Source organism: Panthera leo, chromosome D4 (assembly GCF_018350215.1).
Source record: "Panthera leo isolate Ple1 chromosome D4, P.leo_Ple1_pat1.1, whole genome shotgun sequence".
Classification (NCBI taxonomy): Eukaryota; Metazoa; Chordata; class Mammalia; order Carnivora; family Felidae; genus Panthera; species Panthera leo.
In genome coordinates, this window is record NC_056691.1 from 1114220 (window position 1) to 1132979 (window position 18760).

Sequence of the window (18760 nt, forward strand, 5' to 3'; positions counted from 1 at the left end):
CAGTGGTTCAAAAACAATCGTCATTATCACCTGTTACTACAGCTCTCTGTTTCACGTGAGGTTTGGCAGGGTGGCTCTGGCTCTCTGTTGAGGCTGGGGCTGTGGTCTCACCTGACGGCTGGACAGGCGAGGATCCATCCCTCGTCACTGTCCAGGTACTGCCCCCTTTAGGCTGATCCCTCCTGGCTACTGGACGTCCACCGGCCTTTGTCCCAGGCTTGTCCTTGTTCCTCCTACAGAGTGACCTGCGTGACCTTGGGTACTTCCTCTCTCAGAGCCTCAGTTTCCTCATTCGGGCGTGGGGCGCGGTGGCGCGGGGCAGGGAAGCCTACTGCGCCCAGCCTGGCTGAGCCACCTACTCCCGGGCGAGGCCATCTCGAGGGCGGGGCCTCGAGGGGGCGGAGCCTAGATGGGGCGGAGCCAGTAGGCGGGCGTCGGCAGTAGGGGAAGGTGAGCCAGGGCTGGGGGCGGGGCTGGAGTGGGGGGCTCAGAGTCCTGGTCGTCGCCGGAAGGGGCGGGGCCATGTTGGGGGCGGAGTTTGGAACCCTGGGACAGGATGGCGGGACGGGACTTATTGAGGGGCGGAGCTAAGGGCTTGTGAGGCCCCTGTACCCTATGCGGGTTGGAAACTCCAGACTTCAGAAGGCGGGGCCGGGCTCAGTGAGGGGCGTGGCTCAGGGCTGTAGAAGCGACCTAACAGACGTCAGCAAGGGTGGGGCTCAGTGGAGTCGGAGCTTAGAGCCCTAGCATAGGCGAAGACGCCTGCGGCGCCCGGGATGGAAGGGCCTCAGAGAGGGGTGGGGCCAAGAACTCCTGCCAGAGCCGTAGGTGCCTCCAGAGGGGGAGGTGTTCAAGTGGGGGCGGGGCTTAGGACCTTCGCGGCCAGGCCACAGGTCTGGGGGCGGAGCATAACGTCCGGAGGAGGCGGGGCTCGAATGGGGAGCGGGGCTTTGGGCCCTCGCGGCGCCGCGGCTGCCTCTGGGGGCGGAGCATAACGGGAAGGGGCGGGCTCAGTGGGGGCGGGGCCTATAACTTCTACGGGTGCCGTAGGTATCTCGGGTGGAGGCGGGGCTCGAGCGGGGTCAGGGCTTGGGACGCTCGCGGCGCTGCCGCTGCCTCTGTGGGCGGAGCATAACGGGAAAGGGCCGGCTCAGTGGGGACGACTTGGGACTGTGGCGGCGACACCGCCGAGACCGGGGCGAGGCCTGCCGGGAGGCGGGCCTGCCGGGAGGGGGCGGAGCGAGTGGGACCGGGCGAGCGGCGGACAGACGACCTAACGGGTGGACGGCGGCAAGGGGACGGGCCGGGCCCGGCCGGGAGCGCGCCGTGCGTCGCCATGACAGGTGAGAGCGGGCCGGGCCGGTGTCCAGCCTGCCAGCCCGGGACCGGCGCGCGGCCGCGGTGACCCCCCGGTGCTGCCCCGGTGGCAGCTCCTCGCGGCAGCGGCCAGTGACCTTGGTCCGTGACCGCCTCTCTGTGGGCGGGACGACGACCGGCCGGGGGCGGTGGTCGGAGCCTGGAGGGGCCGTGGGCGAGGGGCTGGGGTGATGCTGAGGCCTGACAGGGGGAGGCGAGGGTGAAAAGGGCACCAGCAGTCTTCGCGGGGGTCATCCTGGCCACCTGACACCCGTGTATAGTACCAGTGGGACTCTTGTTTGGGGTCAGGCCCAGGAGAACCGGGGACACAGACTCAGCCAGCACCCCTGGGCTTTGTGCTGCGTGCAGGGCGGCCCTGCCCCCTCCAGATTCTCCCAGAGTGGGGTCTGAAGTGCAGCCAAACCCCCAGAGCCTGTGTGGACCGCAGAACCCACCTGCCTCCTGGTCCCAGCTGAGCAGGGTCACCTTGTTGTGTGGGACTTCCACTGATGGAGAGACCTGGTGATGGAGATGGGTTGGCCAGGGATCTCATGACAGCATGGTCAGGGAATGTTCTTGCTCCCCAGGGCCCCACTCTTCCAACCTCCGGGGTGGCAGAGGGCTCAGGGAGGCTCCCAAAGGTCCTGTTCTCTCCCCGGTGCTCACTGGAGTCCCACAAATAGGATTTCATGGGCTAGTTCCTGGTGTCTTCTGGGACACCAGTGTCCCAGCGTAGGTCGGAAGAGACCCCAGCTGCACCCTATTCGCCTGTCACCTCCCAGAACCCTTCTCATTTGTGGCTGCTTTTTCTGAGAGCCTGCTGTGCCCTTGGCCCCGTGTCAGGTGTAGAAGGACATGTAGGATATTGTCTGTATGTGGATGAGGAAATAAAGGCTCAGGTTGGACAGGTGCCAAGCACCAGGCTACCTGGGTGGTCAGGGGCAGAACTAGACCTGTGCCCTGCCCAGGCCCCTCAAGGTCCTGTGGGAGCCTCTCCACAGCCCCTTTCTTGCAGCCAAGTCTGAGCGCTGAGCCTCTAGAGATCCCTCCCGTCACAGCTCCTCATTTTGGGGGCAGGAAGCTGAGGCCCAGAGAGTGCGGGCAGCTTTGCCAGGCTGCAGGGATGAAATCCTTGGCTCGTTGTTCCTGTGCCATGACTGGGGGGGTCTGCCTTGTGCTGGTTCTGGGGCCTTCATGACAGGTTGCAGGGTGGGCATTTGGACCCAATGTGTCTGCACAGGGCCGACGCTGGCCAGGTGTCAATGCAGCTGTTACTGTTCTGTGGACCCAGGTGTGCTGGGGAGTGAGCCCTCTCAGCGCCACACCTGAGGCCAGGTCCAGAGCCCAAGCAGGAGGGGATTCTGAGCGGGTCAGGGACTGCAGTGGGGAGGGAGCCATGGAAACTCAGGGAGGCCTCTTGAGGGGAGGACGGTGAGCTGAGTACAGGTTAGCCAGGGGGAAGCCAAGGGACAGGGTTCTCATCCTTTGGCAGGGGTCCCAAGCAGCACGGTGCCACGGCAGGGGCGGGGGGCGGCTGCTGTGCAGGACAGCTCAGGAACCTGGGGTGAAGGCACCTGGGGTAGCTCCCACAGGGCCTTGAGTGCCACGCAGGGGTAAGGGGTTGGGGGCTCTGTGGTTTTGGCACCAGCTGAGCAAGTAGGTGGGGGAGGTGGGGCTTGGCAGAAGTTGCTGGCAGAGTCGGGTGGGTTTGTGCCAGAACATTCGACTCCATCCTGTAAGAGCTTTCTGGGGCTGTTACTCAGGACCCAGGACCAAAGTTTCCTGTGCATTTTCCTTCCTGGGTGTGGCCATCTGGGTGTGGTTTTCCTGCACGGCTTCCAGCCACCACGGAAAGCTTCAGCCCTAGGCTGTGTATGCCCTGTGCCGGGTGACTCATGCTTGCTGCCGTGGAGACTCCACCTAGCTAGGGCTGCAGCCGGAGGACCGCCAGTGTGCTGGCCGTGGTCCACCGACAGTCCATGCATCCAGAACTCTTTAGTGAGTGCCTGCTGTATGCCTGCCCTGTGCACGAGTGCACACGCTGTAGAGGCAGTGCTGGGCAGAATAGCCTGGGGTCAGGATGCAGCTAATTGAACAGTTAATTAGTACGTTAATTAGGCGAGTGGGAAGTCTTGGATGTCAAGAGGCAGTGGCTTGACACAGCCACAAAGCTTTGGATGCCACAAAGTTGTGCCTGGCTCCAGCCTCCATCTTCACTCTCTAGTGGCTGAGGTCTTGGGCAGGTCCCTCATCTATTCCCATCTGGAAATGGGCGCGATGGTCTTGCTAGAGCCGCAGAGCTGATGGGGCGATGAAGATGATCTGCACGCAAAGAGCCTGTAGAGTGCCCGGTCACAGGGCACACGCCGTCAGCCGGCTCAGAGGGGCTACGAGTGGTGACGCCAGGTGACCGGGAAAGTCCTGCCTATGTGGCCCTGGCAGATCTTTCGGTGTCCCTGGGGGTGACTTCCTCACCATGGTGAGGCTGCTGACGGGTGCGTCTGCCAGGTAGACTTTCAGGACCTGGGAGGACCCAGAAGTTAGAAATGCATATTTTTGAGGGAAAAGACCAGCCAGGAGGAGGTGGCAGTGGGAGAGAGAGGTGAGGAGGACAGATGGTGTGTTGAGTAGGCCCCATGGCGGAAATCTAGGAGGGGCCCTTCTTGTTCCCACATGATGACCCCATTTGAAAAAATCAACTTTATTGAGGTATTATTTACTCACAACAAATGCATTTATTCTTCTTAAACATTTTTTAAGTTTATTTATTTATTTTGAGAGAGAGAGAGTGGGGGAGGGGCAGAGAGAGAGGGAGAGACCATCCTAAGCAGGCTCTGTGCTGTCATCACAGAGCCAGACATGGGGCTCCATCCCACAAACCGTGAGATCCTGACCTGAGCTAAGATCAAGAGTCAGTTGCTTAACCGACTGAGCAACCCAGGTGCCCCCAAATGCACCTATTTTTTAAAAATGCTTTAATTTTTATTTTAGAGAAAGAGTGCACACACATAAGTGGGGGAGGGGCAGAGAGAGAGGGAGACACAGAATCTGAAGCAAGTTCCAGGCTCCGAGCTGTCAGCCCAGAGCCCGACTCAGGGCTTGAACCCACAGACAGTGCAATCATGATCTGAGCCGAAGTCAGATGCTCAACTGAGCCACCCAGGTGCCCCAAACATCTGATTCTTGATTTCAGTTCAGGTCATGATCCCAGGGTTGTAGGATCAAGCCCCGTGTAGGACTCCACGCTGGGCATGGAACTTGGTTAAGATTCTCTCTCTCCCTCTGCCCCTCCCTCCCACATGCATAGGCTTGTGCTTTATCTCAAAAAAATAAACATTAAAAAAAACCGAGTCTGTATGAATTTTAGAATGAAAAACAAGAAACATCATTGGAGTTTGGATAGGAATTGCGTGGACTCCATAGATCACTTTGGGAATTATTGTCATCTTCACGACATTAAATCTTCTAATCCATGAACAGAGGGTATATTAATTTGTATCTTTTAAATTTCTTTCAGTGATGTTTTGAAGTTTTCAGTGTACAAGTCTTTTACCTTCTTGGTTGAATTTACTCCTAAGTATTTTATTATTTTTGATGACATTGTAAGTGGAATTGTTTTCTTATTTTCTTTTTTGGATTGTTGATTGTTAGTGTATGGAGATGCAACTGGTTGTTGTGTATTGATTTTGTATCTTGCAGCTTTGCTGAATTTGTTGATTAATTTTAACCTTTTTACAGTTTTCTAGACAGAAGATCATGTCATCTGCAAAAAGAGATCATTTTACTTATTCCTTTTTTTTGAATTTTTTAAAATGTTTTTATTTATTTTTGAAGGAGAAAGAAAGAGACAGAGCATGAGTGGGGGAGGAGCAGAGAGAGAGGGAGACACAGAATCAGAAGCAGGCTCCAGGCTCTAAGCTGTCAGCACAGAGCCTGATGCGGGGCTTGAACCCACAAACTGTGAGATCATGATCTGAGCCAAAGCCAGACACTCAACCGACTGAGCCACCCAGGCGTCCCCCTTTTTTTTAATTTTTTTTTTTACTTATTCCTTTTCATTTGAATAACTTTTTTTTTTTTTTTTGTCTAATTGCTCTGGCTAGAACTTCCAGTAATGCATTGAAAAGAAGTAGTGAGGGTGGGCCTCTTGCTTGGTTTCTGATCTTAGGGGAAAAGCTTTCAGACTTTTACCATTAAGCATGATATTTGCTGAGTGTTTTTCATGTGTGACTTTCATCATGTTGAGGAAATTTTCTTCTAAATTTATTGAATGCTTTTTTCCTTTAATCAAGAAGGAATATTGCATTTGTCAAATGCCTTTCTGCATCATTTGAGATGACCGTGATAATCGTGTGTGTGTTTCTTCATTCTATTAACATAATGTATTACATTGATGGATTATCTTATGTTGAACCACCCTTGCATTCTGGTGTATAATCCTTTTAATATGCTGCTGAATTCAGTTTACTAGTATTTTGTTGAAGATTTTGGCATCTGTGTTTATAAGTGATATTGGTCTGCAATTTTCTTGTAGTTATCTGTGACTGGTTTTGTTATCAGGGTAATGCTGGCCTCATGGAATGAGTTAGGAAGTGTTCCCTCCTCTATGTTTTTTGGAAGAATTGTAGAAGCTTTGGTATTTAAATGTTGGGTAGAATTCACCAGTGGAGCCATCTGGTCCTGAGCTTTTATTTGTTAGGACAGTTTTGATTACTAATTGAATCTCCTTACTAGTTAGAGGTCCATTGAGATTTTCTCCGTGTTCATGTTTTGGTTATGGTAGATTGTGTGTTTTTAGGGATTTGTCCACTTCATCTAGTCTGTCCAATTTGTTGGCTTACACATTTTCCAAGTATTCTTTTATAATCCTTTTTATTTTTGTAAAATTGGTAGTTCATTTCCTACTTTTATTTCTGATGTTAGTAATTTGAGTCTTTTTTCTTTGTAAGTCTGGCTAACAGTTTGTCAATTTGTTGATCTTTCCAAAGAACCAAGTTTTGTTTTTGGTTTTGTTTTTTCTATTTTCCATGTCAATTATCTTTGGTATAATCTTTATTATTTCCTCCCCTTCTGCTATTTTGAGTCTAGTTTGCTCTTACCTTCCTACTTCCTTAAGGTGTAACATTAGGTTGCTGATTTGAAATCTTTCTTCTGGTGTAAAGTGTGCATTTACAGCCTAAATGGCATCTTCCAAACTGTTTTCATGGCATCCCTTACATGTTGGTGTGTTGTATTTTTATTTTCAGTTGTCTCAAGTACTTGCTAATTTCCCTTGTGATTTCTTCTTTGATCCATTGTTTCATTTTCACATACAAGTGAATTTTCTAGTTTTCCTTCTGTTACTGATTTTTGGCTTTATTCCATGTGATCAGAAAGACCCTTTGTATGATTTCAGCCTTTTTAAAGATATTAAGACTTGTTTTGTAGCCACATTTGTTTTATGGTCTGTCCTGGAGGATGTTCTATGTGTGCTTGAGAAGAATGTACAGGTCCACCTTGGAGCTATTGTGAGTTCGGTCCCAGACCACCACAGTAAAGCAAATATTGCAACGAAGTGAGTCCAGTAAAAAAAAACAACAAAAAACAAAACTAAACAGTGAGCCCAGTATATTTCTTGGTGTCCCAGCACATATAAAAGTTATGTTTACATTATGCTGTACTCTATCAAGTGCACAGTAGCATTATGTCTTAAAAACAATGTGTATACCTTAATTAAAAACATCTTATTGCTAAAAAATGCTACCAATTATCTGCGTTTTCAGCAACTCATAATCACTGATCACAGATCACCATAACAATTGTAATAATAATGAGAAGGTTTGAAATACGGTTTGAAGAATGAAAAGTTTGAATTGCAAGAATTATCAAAACGTGACACAGAGACCCAAGTGAGTCGATGCTGGTAGAAAAGTGGCTCCAGTGGACTTGCTCAGAGCGGGCTCGGCACAGACCCACAGTTTGTAAAATCGCGGTATCTGCAAAGTGCGGTAAAGGGAGGTGCACCTGTATTTTCTGCTGCTGTTGGGTGACTGCAGTCCGGGTGTGTTGGCCCTCGTTGGTTATCATGCGGCTCACACCCTCCGTTCCCTTACTGGTCATCTGTGTGGTGTTTCTGGCTATTACTGAGTGCGGTACTGGGGCACCTGGGTGGGTCAGGCAGTCAAGCGTCCGACTTCAGCTCAGGTTGTGATCTCACAGCTCGTGAGTTCGAGCCCCGCATCGAGCTCTGTGCTGACAGCTCAGAGCCTGGAGCCTGCTTTGGATTCTGTGTCTCCCTCTCCCTCTGCCCCTCCCCCACTCACGCTCTGTCTCTCTCTCTCTCTCTCGAAAATAAACATTAAAAAAATAATAAAAGTGTGCCACTGAAATCTCCAACTGATACTATTTTTCATTATTAGTAAATCTTTACTATTATCTGGGGGCTCTAATACCTGGCTCATGTGCTTATTAGATCTTCTTGGTGAATTGACTCTATTATTAACGTTGATATACTTCTTGGTCTTTTGTAACAGTTTTTGATGCAAAGTCGATCTTGGCTTCTATGCGCAGAGCCACCCTGCTCTCTTTGAGTTGCTATTTGCAGCGACATCTTTTCCCTTCTTTTCACTTTCGGCCCATGTGTGTCTTTGGATCTGAGTCTTTTGGAGACAGCTCATAGTTGAATCATATGTTTTTAATCCTCAGAGGACAAACAACTCTGTTTCTCCTCTGCTCCTACACGCAGCACTCATACCTCTGAGGACTCCTGGCACTTCTGGTCACCAGGTATGCGGTCCCTCACCTCCATCAAGCAGTCCCCTGACACCAGCTGGGGGTGTCCCAGTTCACCTCCCGACGCTGTCTCCCTGGGGATGGCCTCAGTTCCCACTTGTGAAGAGCTCGGTCCTGTACACCGTCCCCGCTACAGACCCCGGTCACAAGGCTTCTCACCGACTGGCTATAAACCGAGGGTCCTGTGACCCCCTTTTTTGGTTCAGTCATTTGCTACAGCCCACAGAATCTGGGAGAACACTTTCCATACTAGTGCTGATTTATCACAGAAGGATACAAGTGAACGTCCACACACACAGGGTGCTTAGAGCAAAGAACTCGGGAAGGGGCCCAGAGCCTCTGTGTCCCTGCCGGGCCAGCCGCCCCAGCGCCTCCATGTGCTCGGCAACCTGGAAGCTCGTCCAGCTCCATCCTCTTGGGGTTTTACGCAGGTTTTATTACATAGGCGTGATTGATTCAACGATTGGCCATTGGTGATGGGTTCGGCCTGCAGCCCCTCTCCCCTCTAAGCCTCATGTGGTTGGCTCCACTGGCAACCAGTCCCATCTTGTGGGTATTTAGGGGCTTTAGAAGAGTCACCTTGTGCACACGGCCAGATGAGGTTGAAGGGGGCTCGTTAGGAACAAAAGACAGCTTCATCCTCATGGCTCTTCTCTTAGGACGTTCCAGGGGGTTCAGGAGCCCTGTGCCAATATATATTTCTTATTAGAAATCACAGTATCAAAATTCCATTTTGCCAATCTGCGTCTGTTAATCTGTTTACATTTTTTTTAAATGTTTATTTACTTTTGAGACAGACAGAGCATGAGCATGGAAGGAGCAGAGAGAGAGGGAGACACAGAATCGGAAGCGGGCTCCAGCCTCTGAGCTGTCAGCCCAGTGACGTGGGGCTCGAACTCACAAGCCGTGAGATACTGACCCGAGCCGAAGTCAGAGGCTTAACCGACTGAGCCACCCAGGTGCCCCTGTTTACATTTATTTTTTTGAGAGCTTTTATTTTCTAAGTAATCTCTACACCCAATGTGGGGCTCGAACTCATGATCCCGCGATCAAGAGTTGCATGCTCCACTGACTGAGCCAGATAGGCGCTCCTTAATCTGTTTACATTTAAAGTAATTACTGCAGTCACTGGGGTGCCTGGGTGGCCCCATTGGTGAGCCTCCGACTTCAGCTCAGGTCATCATCCCACGGTGATTTCAGGCCTGTGTCCGACACCTTTGTGCTGACAGCTCAGAGCCTGGAACCTGCTTCGGATTCTGTGTCTCTCTCTTTGTCTCTGCCCCTCCCCCTGCTCATTCTCTCTCTCTCTCTCTCTCTCTCACTCTCAGAAGTAAATATTAAAAAAAATAATAATAAACTAATTACTGCAATTACTGATAATGAATCGCTTGTTTCTGCATTTTTGCTGTTTGTTTTCTGTAGGTCTTGTAGCTTTTTGTCCTTTATCCATTACTACCTTCTTTCATGTTTAGTTGATTTTCTGTAATAACATTTTTTATTTCCTTTTGTGGATATTCCACGGATATTTTCTTTGTGGCTACCATGAGAGTTCCACATAACATCCTAAAGTTATAACCATCTAATGTGAATTGATATCAACTTAATTCCAGTCACACACAAAAACTCTCCTCCTCTGCAGCTCTGCCCTCACCCAGTGCCCGTGTCCGCCAGCAAGTGGGACAGGCTGGCACCGGTGGGGGGGGGGGTGCACGTGGTCACACAGTGGATGCTCTGGGATTCAGCCCCTTCCTTGGGGATCCTGTGCCTCCCACCAACCACTGACCCACCCCTGGACTTTAAAGGCCTGTCATTCTAAAGAACATTCTTAATGGGAAAAAAGGCATGGCAGTGATGCCGCGATGCCAGGACCCTGGCTGGGCACACCGGTCTGCTTTGTGGCAGCCTCACAAGGCCGGGCAAGCTCACGTGTCCCGTGGCCATGCCAGCACGGGCCACCCAGCCCTGCGCCCCTGTCCCTGTGGGAACAGCAGCCAGGGGAGCTGCAGGGTCGGGCCTTCTCCAGGCTGGTGTGTCCCTGCAGCAGGCCCTGGCGGGGGGGGGGGGCGGGGACCCAGGGACAGCGGACTTGGCCTGAGTTTATCTCCTGCTGTAAACTCTCAGGCGTAGAAGAGAAGAGCTGGAGTCTGTGGTCCCACACACTAGTGCGCCCCATCTCTGGCAGGGGGGCGGCAGGACACGGGGGTTCCGGGCTGTGCATAGCCTGCACGGGTGGGACGGCTTACAGCTGATGTGCCGCCCGGGGGCTTGGGGGCCATGCCACGGGTGGCATGTGGGCCCCGTTGCCGCTCCTCGGCCGTGCGGGCTCATGCCCTCCGTGCTCTCTGCTGTTTCAGAGCAGACCTACTGTGACCGCCTGGTCCAGGACACGCCTTTCCTGATGGGCCACGGACGCCTCAGTGAGCAGCAGGTGGACAGGATCATCCTGCAGCTGAACCGCTACTACCCCCAGATCCTCAGCAACAATGATGCAGAGAAGGTGCTGGGGTGGGGGGAGGCGGGGGGGGGGGGGGGCGGCACATCTCTCCCTCCCTGTCCCTCCCTCCCTGGGCTGGGAGAAAGTGGGTGGGGGGGGTGGGAGGGTGGAGAAGGACAGTGGAGGTGAAAGCCTGACTCCTTGCAGTGACGTTGGGCCCGGAACACCGGCTCCTTGAGCCTCAGTCTCTCCCCGTGTCCTCGGGGCCTGCCAGCCCTCCAGAGCCGCTGGAAGCATCACAGGAGACAGGACAGTGTGCCACTGCGTGTGACAAGCCTGGGAGGGGAGAGGGGGCGGGGGCGCTGGCCGGGCTCACCCCAATGCCGCAGGGCTCCGCACCCTGCCTCTTCCAAAGGCTCAAAAGCGGACACCGAGGGAGGTGGGTGCACCTCGCCTGAGCCGCCCTTTCCCTGACTCCCCCTCAGGGCCAGGGCTTTGGGGTGTGGGGCCCCCTCCAGCCGAGTGGCTGAGTGAGCCCCACTCTCGGGGCTGCAGGGCTGCCTACAGGGCTTGGGGCCTCTCCTGGGCACGGTGAGGCTGACCCCCAACACAGCTGGAAGGCTCGTGGGCCCTGCCACTGGCTCAGACGCTCAGGTTGTGAAAGTCTACAGCAAAGGAAAAGTACGGGTGGAGTTCATACCTTACTATTGTAATTAAAAGTCTGATACACGTTCATTATATAAATATTTGAGAAGTTTCAGACGTTTATACAAGAAGAAGGAGAGTCCTGCATGCACATTGCCACGCTATTCTGCTCCTTGGTTTCTCTGGCTCCTACCGTCCGCTTGCAGTTTGTTACACTCTGGTTCTGAGTGGAATGGTATGCTGCCACCAGGTGGCAGCACCGGGCCACAGCCTCCAGGTCCTGCATCAATGCCACCTGCCGGCTCACTGACCTTTAGAACCATACATTTCTCCATGAACTCCTCAGAAGATTCTGGGTTATTTTGTTTTGTTTTCCTGCTTAGCCCTCCGTTTTTAAATTCCTCGAGTCACATTCCTGTTGACTATAAACTACTAGAAGTTATTACTTATGACATCACCTCCTTGATTCCTTGTAGCCTTTTTACAAGTGAAGAAACAGAGTCCCAAGGTGTAAAATGACCTGCCAAAGTCACATGGCAAACCATCAGCTTTTAACAGGTGGAACAATGTCACCACTGTCTTTCTTGATGACCTGTCCTGGCCTCCACAGGGAGGGGGCTCCACAGGGAGGACCAGTGGCTGTGCTGTGACCACAGCACCGGCTTGGGCGCCACGTGGGTGGGCTGTGGCCCTGGTGGCACTTGATGCCTCCTCTGGGTGCTCTGTGCTGCCGCCCCTGCCGCACCCCGGGCAGGGGCCCCTCTGATGCAGAAGCTGGAGCCCAGGGCAGAGCCAGAGCCCCCAGCCTCCTTGGCCCTGCCCCTCCAGCCTGACCTTTCCACGCACCCTTTCCACCCCCAGTTCCGGAATCCCAAGGCGTCCCTGCGAGTGCGGCTCTGTGACCTGCTGGGCCACCTGCAGCGGAGCGGCGAGCGGGACTGCCAGGAGTTCTACCGGGCCCTGTACATCCACGCGCAGCCCCTGCACAGCCGCCTGCCCAGCCGGCTGGCCCTGCGTAAGTGCGCCCCCCGCGCCCCCAGACAGGAGCAAGCTGTCGGATGCGGACACTGCCGCATCTCTCGTGCCTGCTGTTACACAGGAGGAGGCGTCTGGCGGGTGTGGCTCCGCCCTCCCTCCAGCCTGGTGCCCTGGGGCCCGTCACCTGCGGGCTGGGGGCCGCTCACGGCTGTGCCAGCCTTGAGTATCTGTGCCCCCATGGCAGAAACTGAGGTCGTGCCCACAACTGAGGATGCCCTGGCCGGGGGCGGGGGGATCCCCATAATGTGGGCGTTTCTGTAGAACGATGTCAGGCACGGTGGCTGGTCTGAGGCATGCACGCTTTGGTTTCAAGGGTTTTGGCCGAGAGCTCAAGAGGCACGTGAGTCCCGAGGGACCCTCTGAGCTGCGTGTGGGGATGGAGGAGACACAGGCGGGGATGGCAGTCCAGGCCTGAGACCTCTGTGCCCTGGTCCCCTGGAGGAGGGGCCGGTGTCCCTCGATCTTCTGATGGGAAGCCAGAGGCCTGAGGGACAGGGTGGCTCACCCTGACTGCTCAGCTGGGACCCCGGGGCAGGTGTCCCTGACCTGAGGATGAGCTCTGGTCCAGGACCCGTGTGTCACACGGGGCCACTGGGGGGCCCCACAGTCTGGCTGGGCATCAAGCACCTTCCAGGCTCCTGGGCCATCAGCAGGTGGCTGGTTGGGGAGGTCTGGGAGAGAGTGTGCCCTGCCCTCCTATGGACATCACCAGACTTGGGATGGTACGCTCGGTGCCTGCCTCCGCACGGAGCGATGCCCCCTACCCATGGCCCTCAGGGTCTCAGGATGTGGACAGAAGGAGATCCAAAACTCAGGGTTCTGTGACGCTGATCCCACGGTTCCCTCCCTGGTGCTTTCTGCCACGCCTGGCCCAGAAGGCCGGCTGGGTGTGTGTACAGCCTGGTCCGGCCCAGCCTAGGGGTTCCGGGGGTGGAGGGAAGGAGCCTGAGCAGCCCCTTGGTTTCCTGCAGGCGGGACGACCACCCTCCTCTGGCCGGCCCACAACTAACCGAGCCCTGTGATTTTGTTTCCAGAGAACTCAGATTGCACAGAGCTAGACTCCGGCACCGTGGGCCGCGAGCTCAGTGACAGGGGTAACGGCCTCCCACGTCCCCCACCCTGTCCCCCACCCAGGGCTCCGTCTCTGCCTCAGGGTCTTCTCCTTTCCGAGTCAGACTCGGTCCTGCCTTCCCATTGACTGGGCCCCAGGGTGCTCGCTGGGGCGCCCGCCGTCTGGGCTCAGGCGGCCATGTGCCCACATGCCCCCTTTCTCCCCAGGACCCGTGGCCTTCCTGGCCTGCCTCGGCCTGGCCGCGGGGCTGGCGCTCCTCGTCTACTGCTGCCCTCCAGGTGGGTGCCGCCTGCCAGGCCCAAGCACCGAGCCCCCTGGCCTCCCTGTGCCTCAATTTCCTAGCCTGTGTGGTGGGACGGCAGTGGGGCCCAGTTTGCAGGCACAGGAAGAAGAGGGAGTATGGGGGCTCCACCACCCCCCAGGGGTCGGAGGGTGACAGCCCCTGGCGGGAGGCAGGGTGCAGCCGGGGCTCTGGGGGCCCCTGTCCTGTGTGTGGCCTGGAGTAGGGTGCCCACCTCTGGCCCCCATGTCACAGCCCTGGCAAATGGACGGGGGCCCGCAGCCCAGCATGGCAGCTGCCGTCCCTGCCTGGCCACACCGGGCCTGTCACCGTTGTGGACGGGGAGCCACAGGCCCACTTGGCAGGGACGCCCCACGCCGCTTGGCTGTGGGGCTGCACAGGCACGTCAGTGGCAGTGTCTGAGACCACCTTGTCTTCCAGACCCCAAGGTGCTGCCGGGGGCCCGGCGTGTCCTGGGCTTCTCCCCCATCATCGTCGACAGGCACGTCAGCCGCTTCCTGCTGGCCTTCCTCACAGATGACCTGGGAGGGCTCTGATGACCCTGCCCCCACCAAAGAACCCCGCCTGCCTGCCGAGTGGGCCCCACTTTTCTAAATGTTTATTTTTCACTATTTATACTTTTTTAAGAAAGTTACCTTCGCCTGACAAAGGTGCTCAACATTAAATGTTGGAGTCTTGTCGCTTCCCTTGGGAATGTTTTCTGGACGATTCTGACTTGAGACCCTGTGGTGTCTTGGCTGGCGGGGCTGACTCTGAGGGCTCTCAGTGTCCCACACTCAGCCCGGGGCCAGGTCCTGCTCAGGCTGCCCCAGCCCCCACTGCCCCTCGGCACCCACCCCCAACATCCCCCCACCTCACCGTCTCCCCAGAAGTCCCTCCTCTCTTTCCCCTTCTCCCTCCCACCGTGCCTCTCCAGAGCCCACACCTCTCACTTGGAGCCCCTCTGTAGTCTTCTGTCTGGCACGCGGTCCGCCCCCACACCCATCCCCCCATCCCGGCCCATCACCTCGCCCTTCCCGGCCACCAGCCCAGGTGGGAGGGCTGGGTGGGGGCACTGCCCCGCCATCTGTCAGCCCCTGCCTGGGGCCACGGGGGGGCACCAGCTGCACATACCAAGATGCCCCAAGAAGCCCCATGCCCATATGTGTTCACTCCACCCAGCGACCCCAGCAGGTGGGGGCTGCATCCCTGCTTTCCTGAAGAGGATACTGAGGTTACTCAGCCAGGAAAAGGGGGACCTGGCACGTGAGGGGGTCTAAGATTCACCACTGCCTTCATTCTCTTCTGTGATGTGTCCTAAAGGGACCCTTCACAGCCCCTTGTCCCCATCTAGTCACCAGAGCCAACACCCGGGTCCAGGGCCCTGCCTGACCTCACCCGCCTCTGTCCTGGGAGTGGAGTCCCTCCCTACCACGAGGTGACACCTGGGCTTAATGGGTCTGGGGTGGGTCCATTGGGCCTAGAAATGAGCCCAAGGTCTTGTCCCAGATTCCAGGCAGAAACTCAGAACAAAACAGTCCACAAAACCTTCTAGAACTTTTAGAGTTGACAAATGTCATTGTGCCATCCAGGGTCTTGGCCTCTGGCTCCTCCCCACTGCCCCCACCAGCCTGGGGTTTGCACCACCCCCCTCATCCTCATCTTGGGGACACTGGCCTATCCCCTCAACCGGGGTGTCTACACCTGTCTCACCTGCTAGCCTCAGGCTCAGGATCCCAATGTGGAAACTTCCCTTTGGACATGGGAGGGTAAGTGTGCAAGTCCAAGAGGGCCTGGTGCCCTAGCCTTGGCATTCAGCGTCACAACCCTGAGGGCCCCGTAAGCCAACTGAGTCGCCTGCGGACTTGCAAGCAGGACCTCCTGGCACCGCGTCGCCTCTGGGCGCCATCATTTTCAGTCCAAAGCCAAGGACCACACAGCCGCCGAGATGGGGGTTCCACCCGGCCTCGCCACACATGCATGTGCACCAGGCACAGGCTGGCCCCCAGGGGTCCCTCTCCCAGTTGCCTCCTCCATCAGCTCCTCCCCCACAGCCCCTTTTTGGGGAAACAGAAGCGTGTTTGTCAACCCACGAATCACCATGAGTTTGCATTTTCCATGGGAGGTTTCTGGAGATGCCAGGGCAGGCCACCTCCAGGGACGACAGCTGCTCCCAGGTCTCAAGGTGGCAGGGCACGTGTAGGGAAACGGGTGGGGGCAGAGGGGCCCGGCTCCGGGACGTGGTGTCCCACACACGCAGCCAGCTCCTGGGCTAATTCCCTCATTCCGGCGCCCTGGCTGGATGCCGTGGGACAGCATGGCCTGCGCTCACTCTCCACCTCTACGCTGCAGGCCCCGGGGTGTCTCCAAACGGAGCCTTGGTTTGCCCATCTGTACAATGGAGACACTCCTGTGAGCACTTCTCGAGCAGGCCCTGGACGGCACTGCTCAGTCCCATCTCTTTGCCAGAACTCTCTCCACGATTTCACCACTTTGTGGGAGCGTCACATGCAGATTTCTCTCTGGGACATTCCATTGGGTGGAGCGGGCACGGCTGCTGGTGCTTGGCCGTGAGGACGCAGGGGCTTCCCTGAGCCACCCGAGCTGAATGGAGCCCCCACAGCTGAGCCCCATACAGAGCCCCTCTTGACCTTTCCCGGGGCCCAGGAGAGGGACCTGCAGACCTGCCCGCTTCCCTACGGTGCTTTGGTGCCTGACCGGGGCTGGAGAGACGTCCCGCGTGCCAGGTCCTCGTGCAGACTGCAGAGGCTGGACTGGAGGCCACCTTCCCGCTGGCCCGCCACACCAGAGGCCTGGTCCCTGCACCCGCTCTGGACTCTGACATCGGGGGCGCCGGAGGTTCCGGAGGTCAGACCCCGAGGCTCAGCTGGGCGGGTCCCCTCACGACGGAGCAAGATCCCGATTCCCAGGTTAAATTTCTTTCTGGGCAGGTGCCCTGGGGTGTTTGTTTGTCCTGCTCCCTGAGAGACACAGCTGGCAAAAGGTGACGGAAACACCCCGGTGAAGGTGACAGACACCTGGGTAGAAGTGGTGGCTGCACCCAGGTCACGGTAAACGAGGCCACTGCGTGAAAGTGCAGGCACGCCGGCCCTCAGGAGGCAAAGAGGTTCCGGCGGGGCTAGAATTTTGCCTCAGCTGAAAGCACCTGCTGTGTTCTGAACAGCCGCGTCCCCCCCAAAATCCGTAATGGTGGAACCTGACCCCCAAGGTGATGGTGGTGGCAGGTGGGGCCTTTGGGGTGATTGGATCACGAGGATGGAGCCCAACATGGGACTAGTGACCTTGTAAAAGAGACCCCAGGGAGCCTGCCACGTGAGGGCACAGTGAAAACAGGAAGCTGGTTCTCACCAGACACGAATCTGCTGACGCCTTGACCTCAGATTTCCAGCCTCCCGAAGTCTCTGTGTGTATAAGCCACACAGTCTGTACTCCGTTCTAGCGCCCGAACCAGGACACCACCTCCAAGGAGATATCCCAGAGGCAGGCCCACAGGCCTGTGGCGGGTAAGGTCCTCCTGCTGTGCGCCACCCAAGACCTGTGAGGCCGCCACCCCCGAGGGCCCTGTGGTAGGGTTCCTTCCCCTGAGCAGGGGGCGGCCGGTACCCGTCACAGGCCTCGGGACCCGTGGTGAGCCGTGGTGGTCCAGGGCGCCCGTCCCCCAGCCCTGGCCAAGCAGGCTTCTCCTGACTGCTGACTTTCTCCTCCTGTCCGTGACCCGCCAAGGCCTTGCCCCTCAGCCCGGGCTGTCTGGACCCCTCCCTGGCTACCAGCCTCGACAGGCCCTCTTCTGTGACTGGACTCCATGCCGATGGCTGAGGTCTGCGCTGGCCCAGCTGCCTGCCCCACTGGTCAAACCCTGAAAGGCCTCCCCTCCTAGGCTGAGGCTTGGGGCAACAGTGGGGCATCAATGCTGAGGTTCAGCGCCTCCCCCCACCAGGCCCCTGCCCTGCCTACCCCCTGGGCGGTCAGAGCCAGCGACCCGGAATGGAAGAAGTCCATCGGGGCACAGAAGGCCCCACACGTCACGCATTCCCCCGCTCCCCCTGCCCTGGCCACTCTGAGCCCTCGCTGTTTGCCCCTGTATGCCCACCCCCACACATCTACAAGCGGAACCGCTCACGACCCGTGCGTCACACCTTCCACGTGCTGTGCCCACAGCTGGAACGCTCTTTCCAGAACCCCCTTGGGTTTAACCTGAAGACGTGAGACGTTGCCTCATCTAGGAAGCCCTTCCAGATACTTCAGTGACCAGAGTAGGTCCTGACCCAGCCACGGTCGGTCGGTCGTACTGGAGTGGCGCTCCCACGTCAAGAAGAGTGCAGGGGCTGGGACAGGCTGCCCGGGGGCAGAGGATCGTTCCCAGGATTTGAGAAGCGACAGGAGTTTGAGGATAGCCGAGGGGAGTGACATGAGGTGTGAGGAGGATGTGAGGAGGTGCCTGGAGAGTGTTGAGGTATGTTGAGGTGGGGGGGGGGGGTGTGTAAGGGAGTCGTGGTGAAAGGGCGTGTGATGGAGGCTGCTGGAGACACGTGAGACCCGTGTGAGGGGGTGAAAGGACAGTGTGACGCAGGGCGCTAGTGAAGAAGGAGGTCTCCTGGTGAAGGGAGTTTGGCCCCGGATCCCCCTGCCTCAGGCGGATGTGGTTACGGGCCAGGCGAGGGCACAGGCTGGTGTTTGCGGAGCCGGAAACACGGCTGCATCTTGCACAACCCAGCGCTCCCTCCGGGGAGAGGGCGGTGTTGACCCTGCAGGTGTCCGGGCGAAGGCGCTGACGCTGTGGGATCAGAGCGTTACTTCCAGTCCGCCCGGGGCCAGCGTTCTGCGATGGGCTGAGGGGTCCCGCTGACCCCGTGTCCTCCCAGACCTCGGCTCGACCCCGGGCCCCACCAGGCCCCCGGATCAGCCTCCGGCCGGCTGGGCCCCACAACCCGCTGTCACAAGGACGGGGGAGGGTCCCTCGGCGGTAGCCAGGTGGCGGCCGGGACCCTGAATCCCGTGCCGCCCGGAAGGGGAGGTCGGAGCCCCGTCTCCCCGCTGAGGGTCTGGGTGGGATCAGGTCGGGGCAGCTTCCTCGGCCCCCACACGGGTCTCCTTAAGTAAACGCTCTAGAGAAAGAGAAAAACCATCAAAACAGAGTGACCGG

At 56.8% G+C, this 18760-nt stretch overlaps 1 protein-coding gene across 3 annotated transcripts; it reads left to right on the forward strand.

Moving 5' to 3' along the window:
- The first annotated feature begins 576 nt into the window (after window positions 1-576).
- Window positions 577-14307, forward strand: CARD19 (caspase recruitment domain family member 19). Of its 3 annotated transcripts, none has more exons than XM_042911937.1 (6): window positions 577-824; window positions 10482-10624; window positions 12068-12221; window positions 13279-13338; window positions 13523-13594; window positions 14038-14307. In XM_042911937.1, exons 2-6 carry the CDS (start codon window positions 10526-10528, stop codon window positions 14151-14153), a joined length of 501 nt encoding a protein of 166 aa, XP_042767871.1. In that variant the 5' UTR covers window positions 577-824; window positions 10482-10525; the 3' UTR covers window positions 14154-14307. The 3 variants fall into 3 exon arrangements, with proteins under 3 accessions (XP_042767871.1, XP_042767869.1, XP_042767872.1); XM_042911935.1 differs by lacking the exon at window positions 577-824 and adding an exon at window positions 1059-1343; XM_042911938.1 differs by lacking the exons at window positions 577-824; window positions 13279-13338 and adding an exon at window positions 1062-1343.
- The last annotated feature ends 4453 nt before the right edge of the window (window positions 14308-18760 follow it).

Coding starts and splice junctions, on each gene's coding strand:
- CARD19 (XM_042911935.1), top strand. Junction 10,625..12,067: donor GCAACAATGATGCAGAGAAG/GTGCTGGGGTGG, acceptor TTCCACCCCCAG/TTCCGGAATCCCAAGGCGTC. Junction 13,595..14,037: donor CGTCTACTGCTGCCCTCCAG/GTGGGTGCCGCC, acceptor CTTGTCTTCCAG/ACCCCAAGGTGCTGCCGGGG.